General features: G+C 40.2%; 1 protein-coding gene across 1 annotated transcript in view; it reads right to left on the minus strand.

Annotated features, from left to right (window-relative positions):
- Positions 1 to 27,935, minus strand: part of RB1CC1 (RB1 inducible coiled-coil 1) — a 163,297-nt gene that overhangs the window by 74,375 nt on the left and 60,987 nt on the right. Inside the window, exons 6-11 of the mRNA XM_029914331.1 lie at positions 25,879 to 26,081; positions 25,106 to 25,541; positions 17,819 to 17,989; positions 2,196 to 2,380; positions 1,059 to 1,245; positions 867 to 967 (exon numbers count right to left, since the gene is read on the minus strand). Of these exons, the coding sequence (XP_029770191.1) occupies positions 867 to 967; positions 1,059 to 1,245; positions 2,196 to 2,380; positions 17,819 to 17,989; positions 25,106 to 25,541; positions 25,879 to 26,081 (1,283 nt within the window). The remainder of the gene's footprint in view (positions 1 to 866; positions 968 to 1,058; positions 1,246 to 2,195; positions 2,381 to 17,818; positions 17,990 to 25,105; positions 25,542 to 25,878; positions 26,082 to 27,935) is intronic.

The raw sequence follows: 27,935 nt of genomic DNA on the forward strand, positions 1-27,935 counted from the left end.
TCCCTGGGCTCCCCCACCCCCATCATCCCCCAGGCCCCTGCTGCCTCTCTGGATTGCCCTCCTGCATCGCTCCCAGGCCCCTGCTGCCTCCCTAGGCTCCCCTCCCCCATCACTCCCAGGACCCACTGCCTCAGTGCCACAGTGTCTCGAGCTCCCTTCCGCGGCCTTGCACCCCAGGCCTGCCCCACTCCTTGTCTCTTGACCACAGAGCCGCCCCTAACCATGACACCCTGGGTGGTCGCCCACATTGCCCACCTGTAAGGCCAGCCCAGCTTCACAGAAAAAAATAAGATTAATCAATTTTTTTTTGTTTTTAACTTTGCCCTGCCTTTCTCTACTTCTTTTGCCTGTTATTTCAAGTGTTTGCCCAAATGCTCTTCAAGAAAGGATTTTTTGTTGTTTCTGTAAAGCATAGCACAAGTTCTGCCACTGAACAAATATTAAGCAGCAACATCAAAAAAGTTACTTTAACAAGATTAATATAGAAGTTTGTATAAATCAGTTTAAAGTAGCTATTGCATTAAAAAATAAAAAAGTTAAATAAATTTAAAATCTTTGTTTAAAAACTAACTGCGAATTTTTAACAATATTTTGAATTAAATATATGGCAAGGTTTACTAATTTGTTGGCACACTTCTTTGTTGGCACACTTTAGAAACATAACTCAATTTTTAATATATTTTGTATTTGTATAGATTTTGTACATATCAAATTTAAAGTTATTTCTATTCACATGAACATCACTTATACTACATATCATCATTCTGGGTACTCCAAACTCTGCTGTTAAGACAGCTCAAGTATACAGTGTTCGTTGTTTGAAAACTACAGAAATGCACTAAAATGGTAGTTGTGATTTAAGTTACAGAAGAGGAAAACACTTACTAAACAATTTCCCAAAAGATTCCCTTTTTGCCTTTTCAGCTTCATATAGATGTTTCCCATCTTTTATTAAAGCAACAGCCCACTACAAAAGGGAAAACACATACAGTTAGCATGGTAAGTCAGTTCCTATGATCACACAAAGGTAGAAGCTTGAAATTATTTAACTTGCTTACCTCCCTGTAGTGTTTTATAAACATTTTTCTCCTTACAACCTCAACAACAGCTAAACAGTACATTTGAGGAACGGTACTGAGAGCCTCTACAATCTTGACTCTTTCTAGCAGCTCTGTTACAAGGCGAAACAAGGCTTGCAGTTTCTCTCCATCTTGGTCTGCATGAAGCATCACAAAGCAACACCATCTACAGAGTAAAATATACCAGTAGCTTCAAGATCATCAGACTTTTAAAAGGAAAGCAAGTTTCAAGGATGTTATACTGATGAACATTTATCACAATTAAATTCACACCCTGGATTATTTTTTCCTTAGAGTCTCATTTTGCTTTTAAAAAAATAGCAGTTGATCAGTCACCTATTTATTTTGTTTACGTCGCGGACAATGTGTCTATTTCCTGAAAAAGACACTAACAATCCTTCCCAAACACTGTTTTTATTCATATTTTTCATGCTGACAATGCCCTGAAGCGTACAGGACAGCTGCAGAGTGAGCAAGACACTTTAGTTTCCATTGAGCAAGGCTGAATAGGATTACACTAATCACCATTTAGTTCCGGACAGCATCTGTCTCATACCGCAAATGTTAAACAATGCTTTCATTTTATTAGGCTGTCATTGCATGAAATCTTTATATTAACACACTGTAAATAAATGACAAATTACTAACTAGTTTAACTTATTCTATCTCATCACAAACTGCGGAAAAGTATTCTGTTTAAAACATGTATTCTGAAAGCATTACTCTGCTTTTAAAGCACCAAAATCTAAGTAATTGCTTATCATAGGTCACATGAGACATTTTGTCCATTTACTGCCAATTCCTTGAAACGTTTTCACCAATTTGGATTGTATTAAGTACAGGAAAAATAGTTTTAGCTATTGTACAAAAAACACATACTATGCCATATTACTGTGCCTGACTTACATCACAGACATCATATAATATATGTAATTTCAACCTTCACCACATTTCTTCCCTCCCTCCCTCCCCACCCCCCAAAATCTATATGTATTAATCCAGAAAAAAATTAATCCGGTAAATACTGTATTTAAGATTTATTCATCTGACACTTTATATGATAAACTCCAGTGACATAAACCAAAAAAAGCTTTAAAGAAAACTGACATCACTTACTTCAGTCTGACTTGTAGATTATTTGCAAGCTCTTGTTTGGCAGTGGTACATTTCTGCTTAATATCTAACAGTTTCCTGTGATTAGTTAACATAATCATCAGCTGATTTGCATGACTCAAACACAAATCAGGTAGCACAGAAGGATCTTTCAAGTTCTCAGCTCTTTTCTGATTAGCCAAAAATCCCTATAAGAAGAGAAATGCTTGTTAAGCGGATCTGTGTGACAAAATGAAGAACGTTCGCCCGTTAGTTGGTTCTATATCAGTGTCACTGTTTACTTATTTACATAGCACATTCCATCTGTAAGGATGTGAAACAGCTTTAACAAACTTACCTGGCCTCACTCTGATCACTGAACAAGGTGGTATTGTTCCAGGGTTTTATTCCTTAAATAAAATTCTATTAATTACTATCAACAAATAAAGAAAAAAGAACCACTGTATATTTAAATATTCTTAACAAAGACCGGTGTTATTTTGTAAATGGGCTAATTTAACATCCCACAGCAAGCAAAGCAGCATACAGGGCAGTTTATTTTGTCCTTAGAACTATAGTCATCTATATATATATAATGAAGTGCAGATGGAATATTCTCACACATCAAGAGGAAAACTGTCCTTTTAGGCTTTTTTAAAATCTTAAAGTGTTTTGTCATGTCTTGCAACAAAACTATTTTTATAGGCTAAAATCATTCCAGTTATCTAGTTGCCTTAATCAGGCAACTTTATTATCATCGCCTGCATCATAACAGAGCATCTTGTGGACCACTTCTCCCACTCTCAATAACATGGACCACCTCCATACCTATTTGATGTAATGGCAATATTTTTAAAACATACTGCCAATAATTCACATTTTAAAAATTCAAATAGTAAAAAAAAAAAAAATAATGCTCAGTTTGACAAAAACAGTAAATGAAAAATAAAATAACAGCTAAGCATAGACGGATTTATTTCAATGATTCTGCACAACAGAGTTGGCTTTGATGTTTCTGTAAAAGTACTCTTATATTCTTATTATGTAATGCCCCCTATTGACCATAACTATACATGCAAAGATGATAATTCCCAGCTTTCAAAGCTCGAAAATGTTCTTTAAAGTTATATTAACCCAGAGAGTAATGTTTACTTTGGTCTTGTGCTTGAATACTTGTATTACCTGATTCCTACATGAAAAATAATTAAAATATTTTCCACCTGGGAATCAAATTGCAGCCAAGACAAGTTCCTGTCTAATATTATTTTGACCTCCACCTAACATTTTGGCTTCATTTCATGTATTACTTGTATTTGTTGATAAGGGATCTGGCATGTCATTTACTTCACAAATTATATATAAGTTTTTGTATATATATAAAACTAGAAGTTACTTACATTTTTTTCATGAAACATTAAAACTATTTATATTATTTATATTGTTTCACTACTATCTATATATATTTTTTTAATACACAGGAGTGCCCATCACTGTCTTGGGAACTGAACAGTATTACAACTTTCCCACCAACTTCTTGTTCTTATTACTCTTATTATATTTATATCTATGTACTACTAGTTTGAATAAGCCAGATAAGATTAATCGCCATGGTGCCACATAGGGAGTGAGGTATTTTCTCAGGTAGTCAGGACACAAACCAGGCACAGTTGTAGTAATCCAAGTTAACACACTGAACTGCACCCAAACCAAAAAGAGAGCCAATTAATTCTCTGCAGAATTGGTTTAATATGCTTCCTGAGGTTCATACCATGAAACAGGCGGGCAACTGCAAATCAGTCAATCATTTAAACTCAAACATTCAACAATTCAAAGGCATAATACACAAAAACACCTTGTGTGTTATTGTCCCTACCATTTCCAAAACCGTGTGTTGGAGCAGGAAGGACTACAGGAGGAGCAGATCAAAGGTGAAGATTTTCAAAGGCACAAATGACAGAGATATACTGACATTCAGTAGGAGTTACCTGACATTTGCCTCTTTGAAAATCTCCACCAAAATGGCTAAAAAGTTACTGTCTCGAAAGGTGACAGTGAACTTATTACTGAAGTTTCCTATAAGTCTTAACAATTGTTCCAAGTTAGTACTCTTTCATCAATTCTGTAACTTCTAAAAAACACAATATGCTAAAAATAGTTTGCAAAATGTTAAAGACTTGGGCAATTGCCCTGCTATTTTACCATGGCTATTCACTGCTCTTGGAAGAGTGCAGTAGTAAACAGCAACTGCAACATCGCTAATCTCTCTTCCTCTTCCATTATTGGTTGACAAAAAATGCTTTCCCAAGACCTAATATTAATAGATTTCAGAAATTTCAATAAAAGATCTTTTAGATTTTATCATTTCCTTTATGGCATTTTCAACCCAAACACTAATGTATTACACAAGAGCACGAAACTCACTAGTCTAGGTTCAAAATCTGAACATAGTGAAGAGAATAACTAAACAACTGGCATAAATGGGGAAAAGTTAATTTTAGCAATGTAAGAAGTTTTAAGCAAAGGGTAGGTTTTTTTTTCTTTGGGTATAAAAGCTAACCAGAGTCATTTCTAAAAACCAGTACTTCATAGAGCAATTAGGTGTCATCATATATTAATAAAGGCATTGTTTCATATTTTGAAGCTTAACATATTATCCTTAATAAATGAACTGTGTTCTTTCACTTCTTGATATTAATTAGCTCTAATAACACATTCTACATTTTCCCATCAGATCAGTAGACACCAAAAGATGACCGGTGGGGAGAAATGTTAAAGACTTCCTTAAGTTAACTGCATGTTACTATGGTGATAAGGTGATGTAAATGCTAATGAGTTAAAAGGAGAACTAGCCAATTGGCCTATCAGATGAAAAGCCGCCGGATAATATCAGGGTAACACTGCAAAGATAGACAGGAGTTCAACCCTCACGTATATTAATAAGCTTTGGTAGGTGTATGAGTAACTTATTGTAAATGGTGTCAGGCGGATGGCTGTAGGTCATCTCTTCCTGTCCCTCAACAGGAGCCAGCCATGGAGATCAGACTTTTGCATAGGTGCAGGAAGTAGGGGTGCAGAGGGTGCTGCAGCACCCCCAGGTTTTGCGCCCAACATCCCAGCCGCTGGCCCCATGCCCCTGCCACCCCGCTCAGCCGCCGGCCCCGCACCCAGGGTCTCCGCTGCCGTCCCAAGGTCCCGCTCGGCCGCGGGCCCCGGGGGCTCCGCTGCCAGCCTCGGGGTCCTGGTAGCCGGCCCCAGCTCTAGGGGGTGGTGAGGGGTGCACACAGGGGTAAAGGGAGGGTGCAGCTCAGCACCCCCACTCCAAAAACTGTTCCAGCGCCACTGGACTTTTGTCTAATACTAGAATTTAAAGAGGTCATCAGTATTATTCAATACCATAATCAGTAAAGGCTACAATTGGGTGGCACATCTTTCACTGTGTTCTGTTCTACGCAAAAGCAACTATTACCTCTTTACAACAGAGGCCTTGGCAACTGTATGCCCTGCCTCCCACAATGGAGGAAAAATGCACTGGTCATTTTGTTGACTGGCAAGTGCACACTGTCCAGGCACTAACATAACCCATTCCTGTGACTATAACCCAAAAGAGCATGAAACTGCCAAACATGTTCACACCTTCTCCCATGCCAGTCCTTACCTGTGGGAAAAGCTCCCAATCAAAATCCTCCTTCAAGCCTTTTTTCAAAACTCACCTATTCTGTAATGCACACAGAAAAGTGCTGTTAATGGCTAGATAAGTAGAGAGCTGTGATTACTGGTTCTGACTTGTTAATAATTGCCCATATCCTCTTATTCCTGTTACTCCATGTTCCCCAATACCCAGACCTCAGCCTACTTGTTGGTCTGATCCACCTGGTATTTTAGACGAATGTTTTGTGAGCAGAGACTCATTTACAGTCACCAGTAGAGGCGTATTCATATGAGCTGTTCATTCTTCAAGAAGTTTCTCTGGCTCCAGATCATTGTGCAGAAGAAGTCTGTATCTTATTTTATGCAACTGAACCAGTTACATTATAATTGTTTATAAAAGTAAGCCAAATTTAGAGGTATACAATCCAGTTTGCACCAGCATTTCTAAGTTTAAAAAAAAATCCTGTGATAAGAGGATTTCAAGACTCTTAGTACAGTTAGATGTTGGCAGAAATGAAAGAAATGTTTAAAGTCAAAGAACAGCAAAATAATGTTTTGATTGTCAGCTTTTTAATGGGATTAGGTTGCCTCCCCTTTTTGGATATTATTTATTTGCTGGTCACTAAAAAGTAAGTGGACCGGAAAAAGCAAGCTTAAGCATCACAACCACTGGTACCCGCAATGGCTCGAGGGAACTGTTATCTACCACAGTATCACTGCGTCTGTTATTCTGATCCTGCAAGATGCCCTGCGCAAGAGGGAACCAGTTGATATCAAAGGCCCTGCCAGCTTCAACTGAATCTTTAATACCACTAGTCATGTGAACATGAGGTACTTGCCATCTCTGCCTCTCTCATACGAGTCATTTTTCCTTCCTTTCCCTATTTCTCCATTAACAGATTTATTTGGGCATAAGCTTTCATGGGTAAAAACCCCAATTCTTCAGATGCATGGAGTGAAAATTGCAGATACAGGCATAAATATATATTGGCACATGAAGAGAAGGGAGTTACCTTACAAGTGGAGAACCAATGTTGAAAGCCAATTCAGTCAGGGTAGATGTGGTCCACTCCCAATAATTGATGAAGAGGTGTCAATACCTAGAGGGAAAATTGCTTTTGTAGTGAGCCAGCCACTTCCAGTTTTTATTCAAGCCCAAATTGATGGCGTTAAGTTTGCAAATGAATTGTAGCTCAGCAGTTTAATTTTCACTCCATGCATCTGAAGAAGTGGGTTTTTTACCACGAAAGCTTATGCCCAAATAAATCTGTTAGTCTTCAAGGTGCCACCTCGTTGTTTTTGTGGATACAAACTAACACGGCTACCCCTCTGATATTTCTCCATTCTCACTTTCCTCTTTTTGCTTTCTGTGTAATAAGAATTTTATTAACTTAACTGGCAAAGACAAATCCTTCCCTGGCAATACTGAAGCCTATAACGAAAACATTAAGCTGAAAGCAATGCCTTCGACAGCCCACTGCTGATGAAAGGATGCCAAGTCTCAAAGACCATGTGCTTTTCCTACAATTTCACAGCAACTAGGTTGCAAATGAGAAAGTATCAGACACAGAAGCTGCACTTTTCCCCACATTGTGTAAGTTTTTTGTTCGTCTGTTTTGGTATCCCAAAGGAAAAAGAACTGAACAATAGCAGCTCAAGACAATCTAAACAAACTTTCTGTTTTCCTCCAAAAGACAACAAATACAATCTTTAGTAATTTAGTAATAACAGTAAGAAGACCATATATACCTGAAGAGAAAGTGAATAAGCAAAACTGTTAACATGTAGCCTTATTAATTTTTTTCCATTTCAAATGCTTTCACTGTTTTTCTTCTTTCTGTACATGTAATAAAGCATTAAGAATATTTGTAAAGGTGGTTGTTCAAATGGGAGGAGGCCAGTTATAACTTGACACAAAACTCGAGACCACACTTGTTTAATGTTTTAACAATAAATACATTAAAAAAAAAAAAAAACCACACATTAACCTTTGTGGGGCTAGACACCGTCTCATCAATACAACACTCTGCATGTCGTCTTGGTTAGTCAAGCAATGGCAAAACTGATTAGAGGCTATACAAGAAATGTCCTCTCCCCCTATGCAGACAATGCTTGCACTCCCTATATGCATGCACAGAACCAGTGTAGGTTTTAAGTGGTATAGAGGGTACTTTGGTGGCTCTGTCATTCTATGGTAAATCTCACCCTTTTTAAAATTTAACAGATGAATGTTGAAGCAAGATAACATACAAGTTTATGGTCTCACCTTTCAATTTCAGTTTAAGAAATTGTTTTACTTCTGCATCTCAATCAAAAGGGTCTTTGGTTAAAATGAAAGAAATTTTGTGGAACTGTCATTTGACTGTTACAGACTTCAAATACCATATATTTTAAAATGGACACTAGTAGCTTGGGAACAGAACTGGAGTGAAATAGGAGCTGTATTTACTAGAGTAATGTGGGAGACCTTGCTTTCCATGAACTCAGTTCTCTCAAACTTTTTTTTTTCCTTTCTAAGGACTCCTAATTTGAATGAAAGAAACCTACATAAATATCTGCTTTTTTTCTGGTTATTAGAGATACAAGGTGAATGAGGTAAAAAACGGTTACTCATCTTCTCGGAACTGTTGTTCTTCGAAATGTGTTGCTCAAGTCCATTGCAATTAGGTGTGTGCGCACTGCAGGCACAGTCGTAGGAAGTTTTTCCATAGCAGCACCCATCGGGTCGGCTGTGGAGCCCCCTGGAGTGGGGGCTTCATGGCGGTGAATATGTCTCTGCCATAGGTCTCCGCCTCTTCAGTTCTTTCTTGCCAGCTACTCCGACAGAGGGGAAGGTGGGTGGGTTTGGAATGGACATGAGCAACACATCTCGAAGAACAACAGTTAGGAGAAGGTGAAGAACTGTTTTTTCTTCTTCAAGTAATTGCTCATGTTAATTCCAATCAGGTAACTCCCAAACCCTAACTAGTAGGTGGGGTCGGAATTCATGGAATCGCTGACTGGAGCACCACTCTGCTGAATGCTGTATCATCTCTGGCATGCTGGGTAATCGCATAATGAGAGATAGAAGTTTGAACCGAGGACCACGTTGCTTCCCTGCAGATCTCCTGGATTGGGACCTGGGCCAGAAACATGGGCGAGGAGGCCTGCGTTCTTGTGGAATGTGCCATTAGTGCAGGGACCGGTACTTTTGCCAAATCATAGCATGCCCAGATACAGGACATGATCCATGATGAAATCCTCTGCAACGAGACTGGGCGTCCTTTCATCCAGTCTGCAATTGCCACGAACAGCTGGTTCAACTTACAGAATGGCTTGGTGCATTCAATGTAAAAGGCCAGCACTCGTCTAATTTTCAGAGAATGTAGCCTCTGTTCTAGACCATCCGCATGAGGTTTAGGGTAAAAGACAGGTAGAAAAATCTCCTGGTTGGGAGTGGAATTGGGATACAACCTTTGGGAGAAAGGCCGGGTGAGGCCTAAGTTGCACCTTATCCTTATAAAGCACAGTGTACGGCGGTCCATAGATTAGGGGTTTAAGTTCTAACACTCTCCTTGCTGAAGTAATGGCGACTAGGAAGGCCACCTTCCATGATAAGTACAGTAGCGAACAAGTCGTCAGGGGTTCAAATGGGGGCCCCATTAGCCTGAAAAGGAACAGGTTGAGATCCCGTGCCGGGATTGGTTGCTTAATCTGCGGGAATAGCCTGTCCAGACCTTTCAGGAAACGATTGACTATCAGGTTGGCAAAGACAGAATGGCCGGCCGCTCCCAGGTGGAAGGCAGAGATGGCTGCCAGATGTACCTTGAGAGATGATACCAAGAGACCCTGCTGTTTTAAGTGCAGTAGGTAGTTCAGGATAAGCGATACGGGCGCCTGCATCGGAGGAGCGCAATCCTGAGAATACCAGATTGCAAACCTTTTTCACTTGGCCAGGTAGGTAGCCCTAGAGGAGGGTTTCCTGCTACCAAGTAGGACCTCCCTAACACACACTCCATCGGGTTTAGCCATGAAGCTTCCAAGCAGTGAGGTGAAGAGACTTAAGGTTGGGATGATGGAGGTGACCGTGATTTTAGGTGATCCGGTCTGGGATCAGGGGTAGTGAGATTGGAGTGTTTACCGACAACTCCAGAAGCGTGGTGTACCAATGCTGGTGAAGACAGGCCGGTGCTACCAGTATGACCACTGCCTTTTCCCTGCAGACTTTGAGCAGAACCTTGTGGATGAGTGGAAATGGTGGGAACGCGTACAACAGATAGTCCGTCCAAGGGAGGAGAAACGCGTCCGCAAGAGAGCCCAGACTGGAAGGAACAGAATTGAGAGCATTTTCTGTTGCTCTTCATGGCAAACAGGTCTATCTGGGGAACTCCCCACCTCTGGAAAATGTTGTGTACTATGTCCGGGTGGATAGACCATTCGTGATTGCGGAAGGATCTGCTGAGATAGTCTGCCAACTTGTTCTGAGAACCTGGGAGATAAGATGCTTCCAGGTGAATAGAGTGGGCTCTGCTGAAGTCCCACAGTTAATGGGCTTCCTGACATAGGGGAGAGGAAAGAGCCCCACCCTGCTTGTTTATGTAGAACGTCTCAGTTGTGTTGTCCATCATGACTCCCACACACTTGCTTTGCAATTAGGCTTGGAAGGTTTGACATGCCCGTTGGACTGCTCTCAACTCCTTTACGTTGATGTGGAGAGAGAGCTCGTCCTGTGACCAGAAACCTTGGGTCTGTAGTTCGCCCAGGTGAGTGCCTCAATCCAACGCTGATGCATCTGTCACCAGGGACAGAAAAGGCTGGGGCTTCTAGAACGGGCTCCCCTGCATACCTCCTGCAGGTTGAATCACCAGTGTAGAGACTTGAGAACCTGCACCGGAAGTGTAACCACTGTGTCCAGGCTGTTGCATTCCAGGCGGTAGGCCAGCGCCAGCCAAGCTTGGAGAGGCCTGAGCCTCAGCCTTCCGTGCCGTACAACATACGTACATGCTACCATGTGGCCGAGAAACCTCAAGCAACCCCGTGCCATGGTTGTAGGGTACTGTTTGAGGCTTTGTATGATGTCCATCATTGACCAAAAGCAAGCCTCCAGCAGGGACGCCCTGGCCTGGCCAGAGTCCAAGACCACTCTGATAAACTCTATCCTCTGTGTTTGGCATAGGGTTGATTTGTGCTTATTGAGTAGGAGACCCAACCTGTCAAAGTGGACCTTACAAAGCTGACCTGTCTTGCCACTTGGTTCCTGCAATGTCTCCTGAGCAGCCAGTCGTCGAGGTCTGGATATACCTGCACCTGCCTAGGAAGGCAGCCACGACTGACATGCACTTGGAGAACACTTGTGGGGCCGCTGACAGGCCAAAGGGGAGGACTGTGAATTGGTAATGGTTGTGGTTGATTACGAACCTGAGGTATCGTCTGTGGACAAGAATTATCGAGATGTGAAAGTACGCCTCCTTGAGGTCGACGCGTACCAGTCTGCCAGATCCACAGTGTGAATGATTGCACTTAGGGAAATGATGCGGAACCTCAACTTTTTCATGAAGCTGTTGAGGCCTCGCAGGTTGAGGATGGGTCTGAGACACCCCCCACCCCCTTGGCTTTGGGGATTAGGAAATAATGAGAATAGAATCCCTTGCCCCTTAGCTCCTGAAGAACCGCCTCCACTGCTCCTGCGGTGAGGAGCATTTGGACCTCCTGTATGCTGAGATGCTCATGAGAAGGGTCTCTGAAGAGGGACGAGGAAGGGGGGTGAGAGGAAGGGGAGGAGCAGAATATCCCACATGAGAAGGACCCAGCGGTCTGATATTATCTGGGACCAAGCACAGTAAAAATGGGACAGACAGTTCAGGAAACAGGAATGGAGGATCCGGTACGTACACTGGTCTGCCGTCCTCGGGCGCACCTTCAAAAGGCCTGTTTAGGGCCCACGATGGCCTCGCCAAGCCCTGGCCTTGGCTGGGTGGAGGCTGGGAAGGCTTACGCCTGCCATTCCTGCCACACTTCCTTAAGAAGTCCTGCCTGGGCAGGGGGGGTAGAAGCGTTGCCTGGGCTGAGGCTTAAAATGTTTTCTCTGGGTAGCAGGGGTATGCACGCCCAGTGATTTTAATGTAGCCCGCAAATACTTTAGGCTGTGAAGCCTGGAGTCTGTTTGCTCCGCAAAAAGGCCTGTGCCATCAAAAGGCAGGTCCTGAATTGTTTGTTGTACCTCTGGGGAAAGCCCAGATGCTTGGAGCCATGAGCTCCTCCTCATTGCTATGCCGAAAGACAAGGTATGCGCGGCCAAGTCTGCATCATCCAGTGAGGCCTGTGCTACTGCCTTCCCCTTATCCACTATGGCCCCAAACTCTGCCCTGGATTCAGTAGGTACCAGTTCTTTGAATTTCAACACTGTGTTCCATGAGTTGAAATTGTACCTTCTCAGGATTTCCTGTTGGTTGGCAATCCTGAGCTGGAGCCCCCCGGTTGAGCAGACCTTCCAGCTGAAGAAGTCTAGCTTTTTGGAGTCTTTTGGGGTCGGTCCCTAGTGCCCGTTTCTCTCTCATTCACCACAGCCACCACCAACGAGCAGGGCTCCAGGTGAGTAAACAAGTACTCGTACCCCTTAGAGGGGACAAAGTATTTTCTCTCTCCCCCCTTCGCTGTTGGGGGAAATGCAGGCAGGGGTTTGCCACAGAGTTTTAGTTTTGACGCGGGGCAATGCCACCCTCGATGGCCCCTTTGGGGCCATAATGTCAACCATCGGGTCTTTCGATTCGACTCCCTCCTCGGCCTACAGCCCCATATTGTGAGCCAATATGCAGGCTCTGTGCAGCAGGTCCTGGTGCACTCCACTGTCAATAGGGGGCGGCCCAGAGGAGGAAGTCCCCGCCACCGTTTCATCCGGGGAGGACGATGATGAGGCAGAGGAGGCACCGGGCATTCCTGGCCCTCCCTGGGTATATCCTGCTCAGTACCTTGCTCCTCGGTGCCAATCTCAAGTTCAGCGCCAGTGGCAGGCTTGAGATCTGGACATGGCTGCATAGCCTTTACTGATGTCATCGCGGAGCCCCGAGGGGTGGGACTACTTGTGGCTGGCAGGGGCACTCGTGGTTCTGACACCACGGAGTGGGAACCTTTGGAGCGAGAGCCCTCGGTCTGATGGTAAGCCCTCGGTGACTAAAAGTGCCACCGTGCGGGCGCCTGCCACTGCACTTGCCATGACACTACTCCCATGTCCTGCCTTCTGTGGCGGTCCGACTGGCACCAACTATTCATAGATTCATAGATTCTAGGACTGGAAGGGACCTCGAGAGGTCATCGAGTCCAGTCCCCTGCCCGCATTGAATAATAGGACTCTGCCTCTGAATCAGATGATGTGTATCTGGAGCGTGAAGCGGTTCCAAGCGGGGCAGTGCCGGGGATCAGTGCCACATGGCCAGTGCCATGGGGAGCAGTGACCTCCACATCAGTGCAGGCTTGCCTCTAGCCATCGCCCTGCGTTGCACTGCCAGAAGTCTATCCCAGCTGGCAGGGGACTGCAGAGTCATCATGGCAATCAAGTCCCTTGCAGCCTCGAAAGTGTCCGGGGTGGAAGGGAAGTTCCAGCTCCTGCACCGGGCACCCGGGCTGAGCAGAATCCACTCAACGGTCCCCCTCGGGGGGCTGAGGTCAACGGGGCTGACTCCTGTGTTGTCGGCGCTGGGTGCTCCTGTGCAGGACGCACTCAGGCACCACTGGCTGATCCGGCAGATTTTGGTACGGGAGAGTATCCCATTCTGTTTTCCTGTGCCACTTATGCAGCACTGGGGAGTGTGAGCAGTGCTGCGCTGCCTCCACTGGCTTCGATGCTGGGAAGCGTCGGCGCCGAGGGTCTCTTTGGCCAGAGTCCTTCCTCGCCCAGAGGCTGGGCTACTCTGCACGTAGGTGCTTGGTGCCGGATCCTGCTCGGTGCTAGATTCCATCAGGATCTGTTTCAGCCTGAAGTCCTGCTCTTTCTTCGTCCTCGAGCAGAATCCTTTGCAAATCTTGCACCATTCTTTTTGGTGCACCTCCCCCAGACACTTGAGACAAGAGTTGTGGGGGTTGCCTGTTGGCATGGGCTTATGGCAGGTTCCACAGAGTTTGAACCCCAAAGGAGGAAAGGGAATCTGGGGTGGGGAAAAGCCCCCACTCCTACTAAAACTAACAACTAAACACTAAACTTCAACTATTTACAAAACTAAGCTATGAGACTACGAAACTAGGCGAAACACTTGCAAGAGCAAATGACTGCAGTTCCAATGACTATCACTGGCGGTAAGAACTGAAGAGGCAGCAGGTCGGCAGGGACCTATATTCACCGCCATGAAGGCGCCACTCCAGGCACCATGAAGGCACCACTCCAGTGTGCTCCATAGCCGACCCAATGGGTGCTGCTAGGGGAAAAACCTTCCGACGACTGTGCATGCAGCGCGCACACACCTAATTGGAATCGACATGAGCAAGCACTCGAAGAAGAATATCTTTTATTAGACCAACTTCTGTTGGTGAGACAGACAAGCTTTCAAACTTACACAGAGCTCTTCTTCTGGTCTAGGAAACTTATTCAGTGTCACAGCTAAATACAAGGTGGAACATTGTCACGCTGTCTGGAGTGGCTAATGACCGTGAATGCCAACTTCAGAGCAGAATGTCAAAAAGCCAGGTAGACACCCCAAACTGGTGGTATGCTCTATAATTAGACTTCACTAACCCAGTAACAAATGTGTACTCCTAAAGCACTATAACAGTCTTACTACAGAATCACAGAGATTCCAGTCTATCTTGCCATCCAGGCAAGCTGGACTTAGAGACAAATGGTCACTCACACCAAAGATCAAAAAATATCAAAACATTTATATCAAACCAGTTTCTGTAGAACATGAAACTGCAGGTTTAAGAATGGAAATATGTTGCTACAGTGGCAAATTTCAAACATCATTATATTCCTTCAAATTCTAACCATTTCTCCTTAGTTATCTCAAATAATAAGCAGTTTGATTTTTGCACACATTCTGAAAAGGAAGAATAAGATGTGTACTATTCCAGAAATGAAATCAGAAAGCTAATGTCTTTCAGAAGCAAGGACTGGGACCCCAAATATTGTTTATAGATTCATAGATTCCAAGGCCAGAAGGGACCATTTTCATCCTCTCGTCTGATCTCCTGTATAACACAGGCCACAGAACTTCCCCAAAATAATTCCCACTGCGTATCTTTTAGAAAAGAATCCAATCTGGATAGGAGAATCCACCACACCCTTGGTAAATTATTCCACTAGTTACTCTCACCATTGAAAATTTACATCTTAGTTATTTCCGGTCTGAATTTATCTAGTTTCAACTTGCCACTGGATCATGTTATACCTTTCTCTCCCAGACTGAAGAGCCCATTATCAAATATTTGTTCCCTATGCAGATACTTACAGATTAATCAAGTCACCCTTAACTTTCTCTTTGTTAAACTAAACAGACTGAGCTCTTTGAGTATCTCACTATAAAGCATATTTTCAATCATTTAATCATTATTGTTGCTCCTCTCTGAACCCTCTCCAATTTATCAACCTCCTTCTTGAATTGTGAGGGACCAGAAATGGACACAGTATTCCAGCAGCGGTCCCACCAGTGCCAAATACAGAGGTAACATAACCTCTCTACTCCTACTCAAAATTCTCCTGTTTATGCATCCCAGGATCACATTAGCCTTTTTGGCCACAGCACCACACTGTGGGGCTCATGTTCAGCAGATTATTTACCATGACCACCAAATCTTTCTCAGAGTCATTGCTTCTCAGGATAGAGTCCCTCATCCCCTAAGTATGGCCCACATTGTTTACTCTTTGATATAATATTTACATATAGCCATATTAAAATGCATATTGTTTGTTTGCACCCATTTTTACCAACCGATCCAGATCGCTCTGAATCAGTGTACTGTTGTTTTCATCATTTACCACTCCCCAATTTGTGTCATCTGCAAACAATGATGATTTTATGTTTTCTTCACTGATAAAACTATTACATAGCATAGGGTCAAGAACTGATCCCTGCAGGACCACACTGGAAACACACTAATTGTATGACAATTCCCCATTTACAGTTACATTTTGAGACCTATCCAGTTTTTAATCAATTTAACGTGTGCCATGTTAATTTCATATTGTTCTAGTTTTTTAATCAACATGCCCTGCCGTACCAAGTCAAACATTTTACAGAAGTCTATTACATCAACATTATTGCCTTTTATCAACCAAACATGTAGTCTCATAAAAAAAGAGATATGAAGTGAGTTTCACATGACCTATTTTCTATAACCCATTTTCATTTATATTAAATTACATTACACTCCTTTCATTCTTAAATAAGTTCTGTATCAGCCATTATCTAGCCTAGGATCCATGTCAGGCTAACAGGCCTATAATTATCTGGGCCACCCCATCTACCTTTTTAAGAACTGGCACATTAACTTTCTTCCAGTCTTCTGGAACTTGCCCAGTTCTTCAAGACTTATTAAAAATCAACATTAATGATCCAGAGAGCTCCTCAGCCAGTTCTTTAAAACTCTTGCATGCAAGTCATCTGGATCTACTGCTTTAAAAACATCTAACTTTAGTAGCTTCTGTCTGACATCTTACAGAGATACTGGCGGAATGGAAAGAGTGTTATCGTCACCATAGAATGAGACAACATAATTTATTTTTCCCCCTCCAATAAAGAATATTTATTGAACATTTCTGCCTTTCCTGCATTACTATTGATAATTCTGCCATTTCCATCTAGAAATGAACCAATACCATTTTCAGGATTCATTTTGTTCCTAATTTTTTTTTTAAAAAAACACCCTCCTGCTTATTTTCCTTATCTCTGCTGGCCATAGCCGCCTTCTCCTTGTGTCTCTTTGCTTCCCTTTGATAATTTACACTAACTTTTTCATGCTCAGGGTTTATTTTGTGTTTAGCATCTTACCATGTCCAACTCATAGCAAAATGCTCAGACAAACAGGAAAATAACCTTGATGGAAACAGAGGGGACAATATTCTCTACTTCGTTCAATATATTTGTAATTTACCCACGATTTGGGACTGTATGATGCAAAAAATGATAATCAAAATAGTTGAAAATTTAAATACAAAAATTTGAGGACATTCAGAATTATGGTTCCCATAGCAATTTTAACGTGACCATGTGGCATTTTATATTACTATGCAGTTTGTCAGAGCTACAGTTACAGTGAGAACTGTAATTTTGGATGTTCTCTGTGCATTTGACCACTGTTTTATATCTAGGGTTTACAGTTTCATTTGTTTTACTCTATAGAGCAGGGGTCGGCAACCTTTCAGAAGTGGTGTGCTGAGTCTTCATTTATTCACTCTAATTTAAGGTTTCGCGTGCCAGTAATACATTTTAACGTTTTTAGAAGGTCTCTTTCTATAAGTCTATAATATATAACTAAACTATTGTTGTATGTAAAGTAAATAAGGTTTTTAAAATGTTTAAGAAGCTTCATTTAAAATTAAATTAAAATGCAGAGCCCCCCAGACCAGTGGCCAGGACCTGGGCAGCGCGAGTGCCACTGAAAATCAGCTCGTGTGCCACCTTCGGCACACGTGACATAGGTTGCCTACCCCTGCTATAGAGTAAACCACCACAGCCGATGTTTTTAAACAACACAAATCCTTAAATTTTTTGAATGAATGACCCAGTACTGTGTCTACATCTGTGATAACTTGAAATTACCAAATTTGCCCTTATGGACTGAAATAAGGAGAAGACATTTCAGCCCAAAGGTTAATTTCTAGAACGTGAGAAGTAACCAAAAAAATAAGAAATCATAAGGAAAAGGCACCTTCTACCGTAATAAAACCACAGCTGCCATGTTTTTGTAATATTCTTGTACATAAAGTTAAATGTGTTGGAAATTGTTTCACATAAAGAGCTATGTTTAATTGTTTTATTAGAGTATTGTGCTACATTAATCTATTTCCCCCACCCCAAGAAAAAAAAAATTACCTGAGCAAGGTCTTTTTGTTCATTTACTAGTCTGCTGCAGCTAGCTATCATCTGGTCCAATGCATAAAGCCTGTCCTCAAGCCCTTTAATCGCCTTCATGTTCTGATTATCTAGTTTGGCAATAGTTTGTCGACATTCTACCAAAAAGGGCTGAATGATCTTTGGATCAAGCTAAAAGATGGAAGAAAAGAGAGACTGTAATTATACATATATTTAGTGGCTTTTAAGAAACATACTTCACACTGTATACAACAGATTTCAACTCATTAATAAAGAGACGATGACAACACTGACGTTGAATGATTGGTGCAGAGCAAAAAAAATAAAATTAAAATTAAAAAATGAAATTAATGTTACAGAGAAAACAAAATATTAAAATTCATCCAAATTATTTTGCTCTCTTAGGGTATGTCTACACTGAAGCCTAGAGAGGAGGTGGGCTTCAGAGCCCAAGCTCCAGCAGGAGCCCCAACAGCTATTTTTAGCGCCATAGTAGAAGCCTGAGTCTGTAGACCCAGACTCAGACTCACTACAGCAGGCTGCTGCTTACTGTGCAGATGTACCCACAGTTCCTTAACTTTTGATTTAGTTTTTCACTGGGAGTTTCTTCTGTAGCCCACATATTCTATTTTGTTGTTATTGTTATTTTACAATTTAGTCTTTGTTCTTACTTGTGGCATAAAATTAGAAATAATTTGGGAACTATTAGGACTATGCAATCCAGGTCCTTGAAAATGGAATAGTGATTAATTTTTAAAAAATAGAAAACTAAAGTGACAGCTCTTCATAAAATAGGCAGATCTATTCACAAACAAATAATTGAGGATGTTACAGATCTGTACCACCTCTAATTACATTTAAAACTTTTACTAAATTTAAACTAGTCACAAATTGTTTGCTGGAGGAAAAGTTTGACTCATCCACCCTTACAAGCCCACTATCACCAACAGATGTTAAAAGAGTAAGAGTAACATCTACAGGGCTTTGGAGTGATTCCTCCAATTCAACTTCAAAATTAGTGAAAAAAAGTAGAGCCTTTCAATACAAATTCTTCAGAAATTACTGTTTCAATGGAACACAGATCTGAATAAACTAATTAAGAGCATAGAGCATGTCACCCTTGGGTAGCGTGACATAACAATTCATCTAAAACAGCTACTGCAAACCTGGTGTTGCAAGAGAGAGTTCAGTAAAAATTATCTTTAGGGAACTACTCTAACATTTAGTCACATGAGAACGCTCACCCTGAAGTCTATGATACCATATACACGAGTGAATGCCTACATGAAGAAAATGCCAACACAAAAGCCAGGAGTACATAATCTGGGACCAAATGCCAGTATTGCTGCAAATGTTGTGGGATGTAGCAATGTGAAACTTTGAAGGAGGGATACTACAACATAAAGAGGTACTAGAGTTCAAGAGATCCCCATTTACTCCAAAATAATAATAATAATAATAATAATAATAATTAAAAAAAAAGGAAAGTGGGCAAAACAAAGCAAGTTGAAAACTGATTGAACTTAGGAAAAAAAGTAGAATTAGCCTGAATTTCCAGAAGAAAATATTAGTGCAAAACAGCTGAAATTAAATAGCTACAACACATCTCAAATGATACAATACTTAAGGATTTTTTTTAAAGCTTTTTGAGACGTCATGAAAGGCAGTTTTAAAACTGACCTACCTTGCCATGTCTTTCTAAATGAACTATTTGTACTAAGGGTTCTCAAAGATTTTCAAATACTGGACGAACTCTTCAACAGAGTCGTCAACTGGATCCTCCTCCCAATTATAATCCCATTCATAACTATATATCGTCCTTGTCGCAACTAGAACAGTTGTTTACATGGAAACGTAATATTAGGGAAGTACATTATTTTTAACTAATGCAGTTTGTGTTTTGACCTTTTGGAACAAAAAGGATCTCTGTTTCTCTCATTTCACTCTTCTGCACATACTACCCTGCTGTCTGATCTCCTCTCTGCCCACTTTCTCCTGCTGCCTTTGACTCTAGTCCCATTTGCAGGATCTGGCTCCTCCTTCATTGGTAGATAGCAATTTCTGTCTATGGTAATTTATTTCCCGCCCCCTCTTGATTACAAATCAGCAGCCCTAATAGACGCAACTACATTAGCTCCTTGTTGCCAACTGCTTTTACAAGAAGCTACACTTTTTGCATTAAGAGTCTGGATGTCTATAGAAGCAAGGAGCCAACACCATGCAGAACATACTAGTTCTCCATGGACCAACAATGGTCACAGACCAGAGCTTGGAAACCATTGCTCTACAAAGAATTCGAACAACAGGAAGAATTCCATAAAGGAGATTAGCAAGAAATGCCATCATAAATCAGTTGCATGGTTCACTTTTCTAAATAGCAATGAAAAAAAAAATCAATAAGTTAATGCTAGCCTATTTCAGTTTTACATGTCAAAATGTCATCTCAGGATAAACATAATACCAAATTAGCATTCTGCCACAGGGCATGTATTTAGATATTAGGCCTGTCAAGCGGTTAAAAAATTAATCATGATTAATCACACTGTTAAACAATAATAGAATACCATTTATTTAAATATTTTTGGATGTTTTCTACATTTTTAAATATACTGATTTCAATTACAATACAAAGTGTACAGTGCTCCTTTATATTTATTTTTTATTACAAGTATTTGCACTGCAAAAAAACCAAAAGAAATAGTATTTTTCAATTGCACTAAAGTACTTGTTTTAGGTGAATCTCTTTGCTATGAAACTTGAACTTACAAATGTAGAATTATGTAAAAAAACTGCATTCAAAAATAAAACAACGTAAAATTTTAGAGCCTACATGTCCACTTAGTCCTACTTCTTATTTGGCCAATTGCTCAGACAAGTTTGTTTACATTTGCAGGAGATAATGCAGCCTGCTTCTTGTTTACAACGTCATCTAAAAGTTAGAACAGGCATTCTCATGGCACTGTTGTAGCCAGTGTCGCAAAATATTTACGTGCCAGATATGCTAAAGATTCATATGTCCCTTCATGCTTCAACCACCATTCCAGAGGAAAATACGTCCATGCTGATCACGGGTTCTGCTCGATAACAATCCAAAGCAGTGCGGACCACTGCATGTTCATTTTTATTATTTGAGTCTGATGCCACCAGCAGAGGTTGATTTTCTTTTTTGGTGGTTCGGGTTCTGTAGTTTCCACATCGGAGTGTTGCTCTTTTAAGGCTTCTGAAAGCATGCTCCACACCTCATTCCTCTCAGATTTTGGAAGGCATTTCAGATTCTCAAACTTAGGGTCGAGTATTGTAACTATCTCACACTGGTACCTTTTTTGCGTTTTGTGAAATCTGCAGTGAAAGTGTTCTTAAAATGAACAACTTGTGCTGGATCATCATCAGAGACTGCTATAACATGAAATATATGGCAGAAAACAGGTAAAACAGAGCAGGGGACATACTATTCTCCCCCAAAGGAGTTCAGTCACAAATTAAATTTAAAAAAAAAAAGCATTAATCGAGCGTCATCAGCATGGAAGCATGTCCTTTGGAATGGTGGCTGAAGCATGAAGGGGCATATGAATGTTTAGCATATCTGGCACGTGAATACCTTGCAGTGCCGGCTACAAAAGTGCCATGCAAATGTCTGTTCTCACTTTCTGGTGACACTGTAAATAAGAAGCAGGCAGCATTATCTCCTGTAAATGTAAATAAACTTGTTTGTCTTAGCGATTGGATGAACAAGTAGGACTGAGTGAACTTGTAGGCTCTGAAGTTTTACATTGTTTTGTTTGAGTGCAGTTATATAACCAAAAAAAAAATCTAAATTTGTAATTGCACTTTCACGACAAAGATTGCACTACAGTACTTGTATGAGGTGAATTGCAAAATACCACACCTCTACCCCAATATAACGCGACCCGATATAACACGAATTCAGATATAACGCGGTAAAGCAGTGCTCCGGGTGGGGCGGGGCTGCGCACTCCGGTGGATCAAAGCAAGTTTGATATAACGCGGTTTCACCTATAACGCGGTAAGATATTTTGGCTCCCAAGGACAGCATTATATCGAGGTAGAGGTATGTATTTTATCATTTTTAAGGTGCAAATATTTGTAATAAAAATTTTACACTTATTTCAATTACAAGACAGAATACAATATATATGAAAATGTAGAAAAACATCTAAAATATTTAATAAATTTTAATTGGTATTCTATTGTTTAACAGTGCAGTTAAAACTGCGATTAATGTTTTTAATCGCGTTTTTTTTTTTTTTAGTTAAATCGCTTGAGTTAACTGCGATTAATCGACAGCCCTGTTAAATATCTTTTTTTCAGTTCCAGATTAGTTCTGATTTCAAAGTTTAATTTTAAATCGAGGGTGTTCAAACACTCAGCTGTTTGTCGTCTGTGTTCTCGTTGAAACAAGATAAATTAAAATGTTCTAATTGCAACTAAATACTCTCATGCTGCTTTGATGTTTTTATTCTGGGAAAAAATAGGTCAACACCGATCAAGCACCTACATTTCTTCTGCTTGTGGACAGCATTACTCTCCAAAGAGATGCAAAAACCTGGTTGAAAGCTTTCAAAATAAATTAACATATAAAATTAATTTTCATAACTGGAAGTAGAGCAACTTTATTTTAACAGGAATCATCTCAGTTTTCAGCTTTTGTGAATATTTACAGAAGGCAATTATACTTAATAAAAGGTCAGACATAATTGCAGGTAGTTGAATGACAAATGTTTCTGGATGGTCTCTTGGCTAGATGAAGGCAAAGGGCATGAACACAGCGAATATATTTATGTAAAGCAGTGGTTCCCAAACTGGGGTTCGCGAACCCCTGGGGGTTCGCAGAATGTTACAGGGGGTTCGCCAGAAAAATTTCACTAATGGCGGCCAGAGGACCCCGGGCATTGGAGGCAGCAGGTGGGACCCGGTTGCAGGGCAGACAGCCCGAGCCCCAGGGAGAGCAGGGCCAGGTAGTTTGGTCTGGCAGCCCGTGCCCTGCCCCTGTCAGCGAGGGAGCCGGCAGCCCGAACCCCAGCGCTCCAATCAACTTTTGGCTGAGTTTAAGAAATGAGTACCCCCTTCTGACAGAAAAAGCTGCTGCAGTTTTGTTACCATTTTCAACAACATACTTATGCGAGAAAGCGTTTTCCTCGTATGCACATCTGAAAACCAAATACAGAAACAGACTTGATGCCGAACCAGAACTGAGACTTTATCTTTCTCCAGTGGTTCCGGACTTCCAAGAGCTATGCAGAGCAAAGCAAGCGCATACATCACACTGAGGAAACTTAAACTTAAATCCCTGGAAATATTCATTTTTAGGAGGGGGTTCACGAGATTTCACAATTTAGTGAAAGGGGTTTGCGGGCTGTTAAAGTTTGGGAACCACTGATGTAAAGGGAAGTTGGGTCAAAGTACACTGTGTTACAAAAATGTTACTTATATGAAATGGTCAGAATTATATAACCTAGAAGTTGTTTTTTTCCAGGTTTACCACTTTAATATTGATACATTTATAACTAAATAGCTGTTTTTAAGCTCCTCCTATTGCCACTGTGTCAATCAGTATTCCAAGTGCTGCATTCACACTTCTGATAATACTGATGGCATTAAAGGTAATACATTTTGCACTTGAAAATTTAATTTGTTTGCAATTACCTCTATTTAAATTTGGTGGAATGTGCCCAGAAGTATCCCCATACAAAACCTGGTAAGTAAACGTGATTGACAATGGGAGCTGGGCAGAAGACACTCAGATTTCAGCATTAAGAATTTTTTTTTTCATGTGCAGAACCAAAAATGGAACCTGTTTCCAATGATATTGGCCAGGCAAGGTGGACAGGTGGAAAATGTCTGAACTGATTGCAGACTCCCTCTTTTTGATCAGAGACTTTTTCATATGACAAGCTATTTTTTTTTAAATAGCGTATAATATGCCTGGCACATATCCTCTCTTTAAGTATGATCAAATCACAAAGCTAATACTGATCACGGAAGCCTTAGAATCATTCTGAAAAGGTATCAGATTTTCTAAAAAAGCCAAACAAACAAACAAACAGGAAGGGGTGCAACAACTTAAGTTCATTGCAAATAAAATTTAGGAATTCTAATTAAATCTAAAATATGTCAAATCTTCACTTATATACCATCACTTCCATAACTGCATTGTTGTTATCAAGGGAAAACTGGGTAATTTAGCAGCTGGGTTGGTCTCTGCAATTACAGGTTGGGAGAAAGCTGGTTCCTTTGCAGTGACCAGACCAAATGATATGAAAATAGTTGTAGCTAGCTGGGACATAAGCTTCTATTTAGAGAGTCTTTAGCCTGTACTCCTTGAAGCTGGCTCAAATATCAAGTGCACAAACTCACACAGGGAACACCTACTCACAGAGTGCCCCTCACTCCTCCTCATGACTTTTGCTGTGTTGGTTCACAGGGAGCATTTTACTGGAGTTGCACAACCATAATGAACGCAAAACTAAGATCCCAAAATAAAATATAAAATTTTAAAAATCTGTTTTAAACTAAGAATTACATATTACAACTAGTAAGTAAGAAATGAGAAAGGATTCATGAGGAAGAGGTTTTTAATAGGCTACAAAGATCACTAGTTAAAATCAAGAAAAAGATAAGAAAGTCACTAACAAACAACCATTTAAAAACTACTCAGAGCATGGTGCTTCTCTATTGGAGACAGAAATGGAACACCCAGCTAGATATAAGCTACTCTGAGAACATATCTATATCCATCTGCTGGTACAAATGTCAAAACCCATTTAATGAGCTCAATTTTTTTTCTTGTGTTTTTAACATGATAGAGGATTTAATCTTTTTTGTTTAACAGAAATTATGTTATACATCTGTGAGACCAGGAACATCCTCAATTTCACACAGGTTTGGGTATATTTTGTTGGGTAAGTAACATCACAAAGTTAGCGAAGAAAACAAAAATGTGTTACCATGCTAGACACAAACATAAATGCTTTTTTTTTTTTTTTTTTTTTTTTTTTTAAATAAAATGTTTTGGACAACTATTCTCATGAAATTATAACAAATCTAAGGATGGCCAAATTTTCAAACTAAGCAGCCCTCTAATTTTTTCTTCTCCATTTTCTCCTTTGTTTCAAATGCAGAAAGTTGCAGGAGAAACAAAGTTAAAACAATTAAAGTCAGTTCAACATTTACTTCAACAGCAGCAGCAGCATCTGGAAACCAAACAGAAAGATTAAATGGGAAATTCCTGTTATTTCATTAAGACATCTTTTTTAAGTATGAACTTACTCTGCTCATAGAATCAAAACATTTTCTGACTAATGATTCCACATCATTAGGTCTATCTTGAACATTTATCCAGTCCAACAGAGAGACATTGAAGGAAGGCAGATCACTCTCATTAAGCTCTTCTGAAGTTTTACTGTTCTCAACAGTAGTGTTTTGACTGGATTCCCTATTTTCTTTGACATTTCCAGGATCTGTGCTGTCCAGGGCTGAATGTTCCACAGACTTGCAAAATGAGGCTAAAAGTGATTTATTGTGCACTCTAGGTATATCAGAAGAAAGCACCAGTTCAGCAGACTTCTCATCTTCAGTTTCTTCACTTTCTGCCCCTCCATGCCCAACAGAAGAATCCAATCTTCCTAAACACTCTCTGTAACTATGTCTGGTTAGGCACTCCAGCAGCGGGATCTTGGACATTATAGAAACAGCTGTCCCCAAGCTTTAAAATAAAGGACAAACAAAACATCTATCAAGAAACTAATCTTACAAAAAGTTTAAGGTAGACAATTTTTTGTTGCAGAATTTTTAATTTTTTGGTGCAGAATTCCCCCAGGAGTAAGCTTTTAAGAAAGCTATAGGGAATGAATGTTCTAATGTATTAAGTTACCTACTGTATGATACCAAATACAACAAAAGTAGTACAAATGTACAGAATTCAGAACTTCTACTGGTTTACTAAGAATTAATTGTGGAAATATAAAATCATAAAAACTTATTTTTAAATGCAGTGATTGTGTGGAGCACTTTCTTATTGAAGAGTCTAACAGCAAACCTACTGTGTGAGTTTCAGCTTAATATCATCTATGGACTGCAGATAGTTTGAATATGCATTTTCAAACTTGAAAAGCAGCTTTTGATAAGAATATGTGCAATCTTCCAAATTGGCCATTATGGCAGCCCAGCCTTGGTGTTGAAGATGTTCATCATGGACCAGACCTTCACAAAAGGAACAAAGCTTCTTTGCAACCTCATACATTTCCTATGCCAAAAAAAAAAAAAAAAGAAAAGAAAAAAAGTAAATTAAACAGAATTAAGTTATTAATCTAAACCTGTACTCAATGCAGTAATGCATTTAATGCAGTACACAAATGTTTATCATACTTCACAGAAACTATGGACTGTGACACCTAACAGAAAATTAAACACTGAAAGTATAAAAGGAAGTGTTTAAATATGAACAGTTGTTTGGCCCTCATCCCTAAAAACATTTACTGAAAGTAATACAAACTTCCTTTACATTTATTTTATTTTTTTTAACAAAAATTGTATTGGATGACAGAAACTCAATTTACTCAAGACTTTTTACTGAATGTCATATTAATCCAAAAGAAAGCAAGACAGTCCTGGCCCCAGAAACCTACAACATAAATTAGTCAATACTGTTCCAACAAGAAATCAGATCAAATATCAAAGCAGTGTACATAATCACTTTTTATGCACATATGTATTCTGGTATATATTTTTTGGAGTATGGGGTTTGCAGAAGAGGCAAACTCAGGAGGAAAAACATTTTGATGAAGAAGTGATTATCTGGCTCATAACAAAGGGTAGGAAATCTAAATGTAAAGAGGCAGCTTGGAAAACAGCACAGCAAGGAGGAGGGCAGGTTGGGAGATGTGTAGGAGGTGAGGAAATTAACCAAAGGAAGATTTAAATTACCGTCATTCTTAACAAACCAGGTGCAATGTGAGTAGCAATGAAAAGTGCCCACAATGCAACTGGTGAACATCACAAATTTATTTCACGTCATTTAACAGCCATCAAGAGTTTTATCATCAACCCAAGGTACAGCTGAATCGGCCATTAAAAACTCCACATCCTATTAACAATGTACTGAAATACTGCCCCTTTACAACTAGTTTTGTTTTGCTTTTCAAGTTTAAAAACTGCAAATTTTCCTATTGTAATGGCGTAAACAGGAAATGTACTAATTTACAGCTAACAGTTTAGAAAGAAAAAGGTATTTAAATTTAGGAAGATAATTACATTATAGAAGGAAAGATAACTAAAGGGAAGTCTTTTGGTTTACACCCCAATCTTTACATACCTTTGAAGTTGCATATTCTGTTAAGAAATGTCCTCCTGATTATACTTATGTGTTTGGTTTTAATATCAACCTCTCTACCTATGAAAAAAGAAAGGAAAGAAAACAGTAATACTTATTGTAGATTCCACACTTAACTAAGCGGTGACTGCACATCATCCACGGTCAACTGTACACATGTACAGCTCTGTGTGTGGAAGCTAGAATAAGATTGATTTTCTTTTTTTTAAGTTATTCAAATATGGTGAGATCAATATTAAAACCCAAACACATAAGCATTCTTCAGAATACATTTGCTACTGAGTGTGTGATGATGTAGTACATTAAATTCTGGGCCAAAATGTTAGGCAATTTATTCTAGAAAGATAATCTACCATTGTTTAGCTCCCAAATTTTAAGTTACTTAGGCATTGTTGCGCTCAGCGCTGTAACACCTGCTTTAGAAGCCTAATCTCATTTTCAAAATGGAGCCTGACTCTCAGTGATGGTCAATCAGATTTTGGCTCCTAATTGCCTAAATTCCTTTTGAAAATGAGACAGGCCCCTAAATCAGTCAGGTACGGTAACACTCAGAGCAGCATTTTTAAACATGTAGGCCTCTCAAAAAATGTTAGAATTGATTTTAAAACATGATGCAACTTTTCAGATCCCGCTTCAAGTCTCTAGCAACATGACAATATTCCACTACAACCAACTTAACAACCTTTGGAACATTGCTATCTTCCAGACTATTGGCAAAATGAATTCTTGGGTAGCACCTGTGTTTATAAAGCTGTGTATTTATACAAT

This window comes from Terrapene carolina, unplaced genomic scaffold, assembly GCF_002925995.2.
Source record: "Terrapene carolina triunguis isolate 2854851 unplaced genomic scaffold, T_m_triunguis-2.0 Scaffold58, whole genome shotgun sequence".
NCBI lineage: Eukaryota > Metazoa > Chordata > Testudines > Emydidae > Terrapene > Terrapene triunguis.